This window comes from Arachis hypogaea, chromosome 9 (genome assembly GCF_003086295.3).
Source record: "Arachis hypogaea cultivar Tifrunner chromosome 9, arahy.Tifrunner.gnm2.J5K5, whole genome shotgun sequence".
NCBI classification, from domain to species: Eukaryota; Viridiplantae; Streptophyta; class Magnoliopsida; order Fabales; family Fabaceae; genus Arachis; species Arachis hypogaea.
Window position 1 is genome coordinate 29,454,117 of NC_092044.1, and position 6,370 is coordinate 29,460,486.

General features: G+C 29.7%; 1 protein-coding gene across 1 annotated transcript; it reads left to right on the forward strand.

Annotated features, from left to right (window-relative positions):
- The first annotated feature begins 3,386 nt into the window (after nucleotides 1-3,386).
- On the forward strand, nucleotides 3,387-5,648 carry LOC112710784 (F-box protein PP2-B15). Its single transcript, XM_025763186.3, has 3 exons — nucleotides 3,387-3,991; nucleotides 4,586-4,704; nucleotides 5,059-5,648. The coding sequence occupies exons 1-3, from the start codon at nucleotides 3,716-3,718 to the stop codon at nucleotides 5,477-5,479; spliced, it is 816 nt and encodes a 271-aa protein (XP_025618971.1). The 5' UTR covers nucleotides 3,387-3,715; the 3' UTR covers nucleotides 5,480-5,648.
- Nucleotides 5,649-6,370: the final 722 nt, after the last annotated feature.

Sequence of the window (6,370 nt, forward strand, 5' to 3'; positions counted from 1 at the left end):
CTTTATCAGTTACAGAAATAACACATAAATGTCTTAGTTTATCCAAATTTGCTCAAATACACAAAAATATTTTCTTAATGCTGCATTTTTTTTTTTTCTTTATTTCTTTCTTTCTTTTAGTTGAATGAATGTAGGTTTATCCTCTTCTAAGTAATTTTGCAGCATTATGTGTTTCTTTTTCTTTTTTGTTTGATTTTCTTATTTCTATTTATGTTAAGAGAGTAAAACAAGAAGAGGAAGAGTTTGAATTATGCAGAACTTATCAGTACAAATATCTAAAAATTCTTAACAATACACATAAATGTCTTAGTTTTATACCACAATTTGCTGCAAATACACAAAAATATTTTCTTTAATACTGTATTATTTTTTTGTTTTTTTTTTCTTTCTTTCTTTAGTTGAATGAATGTAGGTTCATCCTCTTCCAAGTAATTTTGTAGCATTATGTGCTTTTTCTTCTTCTTTGTTTGATTTTTTTCTTTTTATTCTTGGTAAGAGAGCAAAATAAGAATAAAGTTGAGAAGGTAAAACAAGAAGAAAAAGATGAATAAGAAAAAAAAGATGATGATGATGATGTGATGATGATGATGATGATGATGATGATGAAAAAGAAGAAGAAGCAGCAGCAGAAGATGTGGAGGAGGAAGAGAAACAGTTTTGAATTATGTAGAACTTATTAGTCCAAATACACCAAAAATTCTTAACAATACATGTAAATATCTTAGTTTTGTACCGAAATTTGTTACAAATACATAAAAATATTTTCTTTAATGCTGCATTTTTTTCTTCTTCTTTTTTTCTTATTTCTTTCTTTCTTTGAGTTGAATGAATGTAGGTTCATCATCTTCTAAGTAATTTTGCAGCATTATGTGTTTCTTCTTCTTTGTTTGATTTTTTTTGTTTTTGTTCTTATTAATAGAGTAAAACAAGAAACTTGAGAATATAAAATAAGAAGAAAAATATGAATAAGAAAAAAAAGATGATGATGAAAAAGAAGAAGAAAAAGAAGAAGAAGAAGAAGTAAAAAATGAAGAAGAAAAAGAGGAAGATTTTTGAATTATACAGAATTTATCTGTACAAATACACCAAAATTTATTAACAATACACAAAAATGTCTTAGTTCTACACCGAAATTTGAGACAAATACACAAAAATATTTTCTTTAATGTTGTATTTTTTCTTCTTTTTTTCTTTATTTCTTTCTTTCTTTTAGTTGAATGAATGTAGATTTATCCTCTTTCAAGTAATTTTGCAGCATTATGTGTTTCTTCTTCTTTGTTTAATTTTTTTATTTATATTTTTTTAAGAGAGTAAAATAAGAAAAACTTGAGAAAATTCTATGACAGAAATTTTGGATCAGACAACTTCATTAATATGGCAAAAATTCTACGATAATGATAACACGATAATGATAACGACGATACGTATAAGAAGAAGACAACGATGACTATAATGATGATGATCATGGTGATAAAGATGATGGAGGAGAAGGAGAAAAGGGAAGGAGGAGAAGGAAGTCCAATGAAGAAGAAGAAGGAGGAAGAGGAGGAGGAGATGGTGTTGGTGACGATGATAACAAAAGAGAAAAATAATGCAAAAAAGAAAAAGAAAAAGAAGACAAAATATCAAGATTGACGAAAAAAGAAAAGAAAAAAATGTGCAATAGAAGGGCGTGAATGTAAATAACTTATTAGACTTATTTAATAAAATAACTTGTATGTAGAGATTAATTATAAACATAGAACACGGGAGGAGCATTGTCATAATCCAAAAGAATATCCAAACCACTACTTGTATTTTAAATTTAAAACATAATTCTTCTCCACATTTCAAAACCTTGCTAAATTATTACTAGATGACTCAATTATTTTACAAAAATAATTTCGTTAGGTAATCAATTAGGGATGCAGTTAACTGCAGTTAATTAGTAGTATCATTTTGAACTTTTTTGAGAGAACGTGAATTTAAATAATCATGAGAAACATCTAAAATATAATAAAATATTCAAATTTTTAAAAAATCATTATAAAATTATTTTAAAAATTTCTTATAAAAAACATTTAGAACTTAACAAAAAAAAATCCAAAATCTAACAAAATAAAATATTCAAAATTCTTTTAAAATTTCAAGATCTAATAAAACAAGACATCTAACAAAATATTGGAACAAAATCATCCAAAATTTAAGAAAAGAAACATCTAAAATTATTAACAAATCAATCAAAACACAAAAAGAAGAAACATCCAAAATATAAGAAAAAGAAACATCAGAAAAACATTCGAAAGTAATAAAAATAATTATCCAAAATATAAAAAAAAGAAGAAGAAATTCCTAATTAATAAAAAGAAACATCTGAAACATAACCAAAAAAACATAAAAACCTAACAAAAACGAAATATCCAAAATCTTTTTAAAATTTTAAAATCTAGCAAAACGAGACATTCAACAAATTATTGAAAAAACACCTAAAAAAAAGAAAATAAACATATAAAACGATTAAAAAAATCATCCAAAACCCAAAAAGACAAAACATTCAAAACATAGGAAAAAGAAACATTCAAAATTTAGGAGAAAGAAACATCCGAAACTAGTAAAAGAAACATCTAAAAAAAAGAACACTGTGTGCGGGAGAGTGGATAGCGATTGTGAATCACTTGGTGGTGCGCGGCTCCGAATCGTGCAGCAACACGAGAGAGGACGCGATAGAAGATGCGAGAGGGAATCGAATTGTGTAGTGAAACTCATGTAGACTGTTTCACGGGCAAGGTCCAAGAGAACTCCAAACGTTGCAGTGACGGTGGGCCGAAGAGGGAGCCAATTCGCGTGACGAGATCGACGCACCGGAGACATGAGGCGTCGCAATAGGCGAGAGGAGGAAGACGTCAAAAACGTGGCAAATAGAAGGAGATCAAGAAAAAAAATACGAAATCACGTATAGTGAGTGATTTGTGGCTTAAGGTTGTATGACTTAAATATTAAAAAAGATACAAAATTAAATTTTTTAATTTCAAAATCAAATTTTTTTAAAAAATTATCAAAATTGATTCTCTATACTTTATCTTGAAAACAACATTAAAAATTGCATTTCGCTACGTCAAAGCTGCCAACCATGACAACAGGAATTTAGTGTAAAATATCATCAAGGAAGGCGATATTTGCTTGTTTTGCTTAGTGTGCTAAACATTCTAGCCTCTGTATGTCAATCATGTGTTAGTTTTGACTTCGGCTCAAAAAAATAAAAATAAAAATAAAAAAGAAAAAAAAAGCACGTGTTATATTTGGATGGCTTGAAACTTGAGAAGCTTTATGATATATCAGCAGTGGAAGCAAGTGCACTGGAGAAAAAGACCAATATGGAATTATGGCTATTTTCCCAGCTTTCAAATAAAATAAAATAACAGTGTTTGAAAGCTCCTTCTTGATATTGACCTTCTCTTTATGTATATCGGCTATGGTCTACGACTCTTGTTTTATTCCCACAGTGGACAGCCCCACATGTATAACAAGTTGTATCTTCAAATTTGCCAGCGTCTCAAGAAAGCAACAAGCTAGCCTCCACCTCCCTCTTAGATTGAACCAAAATTATAATATAATAATCAATAAACCTTTCTTCTGTCTTCTTAAATTCCCATTTTCCTCTCATATATATACCCTTTCGTGTTCCACTAAAAATACCAATATTAATATCAGTTGTTACTATTTCTGAAACCCTCGTATGGGAATGTCTTTAACAAACTTCGATTCTTTGCCTGAGGAATGTGTCTCTACAATCCTGTCCTTCACTTCTCCACCTGACGCATGTAGATTCTCAATGGTATCCACATCCCTTCGCTCTGCCTCTGACTCTGACATGCTATGGCTTACTTTCTTGCCCTCTGATTACCGTTCCATCTTTTCGAGATCCATGACACCCCTCGCCGTTGATTTATCCTCACGTAAGAACCTCTTTTACGCCCTCTGCCGCCCCCTTCTCCTAGATGGAGGCAACACGGTATGCTTAATTACCCAAACGCACACCTTTAATTAACTTGACTCATTTCATCAAGCATATATAGGTGTATATATACCCTGGTTTATTATTAAGAGTTTTAGTTATGGATCTTGTTCTTGCTTAATTAATCTTCCTTGATGTATAATTCGTTCAGCTTTCGACGCTCAAGCAAATATATGTAAATTATTTAAGTTTTTAAATTTAAAAACGGTAAAAATTTATATGAAATTATTTTTATATGAAGTTGTTAATTAAAAATAGTTAAATGATAATTTGATATGTTTGACTAAATTATTATCTAAGATTTTAATTAACAATTTTACATAAAAATAACTGTATGTGAGTTTTTACTTTTAAAAACATCTGTTTGCTATGTTTTAGAATCCTTTTGTAGTAGGATGAATTCTTTTTTTTTCCCTGTATGGTCGGTTTGAACAATTTATTGTAATAATAAAAATGATTCATGCGTCATATACAGAATCATTTTCAGTTCGACCTTACGGTTGCTTATAGGCGAGTTATAACATAGAAATTAGTTCTCCAATTACTTAATTTCAGAAAATAATTTCTTATTTTTCTATTATATACATGTAGAGCTTCAAATTGGATAAGTTTTCGGGTAAGAAATCTTATATCTTATCTGCAAGGGAGTTATCCATAGAATGGGGCACCGATCCAATGTACTGGAGCTGGAGACCAATGGCTGAATCAAGGTAATTAATTAGTTAATCAATTAATCTTTAATTAGCTTTAATTAAGTCCTGCCTTTTAACTTAAGCAAGTACAACTAATTAACTAATTCAATTATCTATGCCCGAAGTAATTGTCATTTTCTAAAGTATTATATTATAAGGAGTGTTAAGATCAGTAATTTTTGTGATTTGTAGTTATCAAGTAGTCATCAATGATATTTTTAATAGTGTGAGATTTCATCCAATAAAATAAGATTACTTACTTTTCTTTTACTAATTATATGCTGGTCAGAATTTAATAAAGTTGCTCATACCTAAACTTTTTCTTATATTATAGTATCTAACTAGGAGTTATTTATTTAAAACATTTTGAAGATTCAAAGAGGTGGCTGAGCTAAGAACAGTGAGTTGGTTAGAGATTGAAGGCAAAATCAACACCAAGAATCTAACACAAAACACGTTATATGGTGCATATCTAATCATGAGGGTCTCACACCGTGGATATGGCCTTGATTCTGTGCCTTGTGAAGTAACAATTATAGTTTCAAACAGGGTAATTAAGAGTGGGAAAGCGTATCTGTGGCAAAAGGATGAGAAGAAGGGCATTAAGGAGAATTCTCTTGATGGAATTCCTGTTCCTTCAAGAAGAGAAGATGACAATGGGTGGATGGAGATTGAGATTGGTGAGTTCTTTAGCTGTGAAAGGGATGAAGAGGTCAAGATGAGTGTCATGGACATTGGTTACCACTTGAAGGGAGGGCTTATCATTGAAGGCATTGAAGTAAGACCAAAATAAGTTTGTGAAAGGCTTCTATATTGTGATATCTTTTCTTTTGGGTCACGTTTTAAGATATTTACGTGGCGTTTATTTTAATATTCAAAAACTTTTTATCTAATTCTTAAATTATATTTTGTATTTATTAATATCTAAATACTTATTAAGAAGAAAAATAGTTGTTAGATCATCGAGTTAACTCTTAAATTTGGTGGATTTACAAATTTATATTAACGTGAGTAAAATAGGTTGAATTTGACAAACGAACTTGTTAAATTTGTCCAAAAAATAAATCGAATTAAGATTTTAATCTTGCAAAAATTACACAATTTTGGTAGGCCAGGCCACTGGACTAACTTTTTTTTCTTTTTTTTCATTACAAAAGAGAGTGAATAAGAATATAAGGATATTTATTCAATAGTTAAAAATTAAGATTTCTAATCATAAGTTTGGTTGGTCTAATAGTTAACTCATTAGTTCATTTAAGTAAGTGTTGGGGTTCAAATTCTGTCTTGTGCATGCAACAACCCATTGGCGGATAAAAAACCTTTAAATAGAGCTCCGATCCACAACGGATTAGTTTTTGACTTGTCGAATTATGAGTGCCATAAAAAAATTTATAATCATATATATTTTATTTGAGCTTAAGATGTAAATGTTACTTTGTTATTAGACATGTGTATTTTGATTTGGTTAGATAATTTTTGGTAGAGTAGTGGTGAAAGAAATAGAAGATTGAGAATAAAGTAGGAGCGTATATGGTCCGATCAGATACGAAGATTCAGTCTAAACCCAAAGGATTTTAGTAAATTTTAGCCTAGTTTAAAAATGACCCGGTCAAATATAGGGAAAAATAATTTTATCTGTTGATGTCTATCAATTGAGCTTGGGTCAAAGCTTGATTCTCCTAAT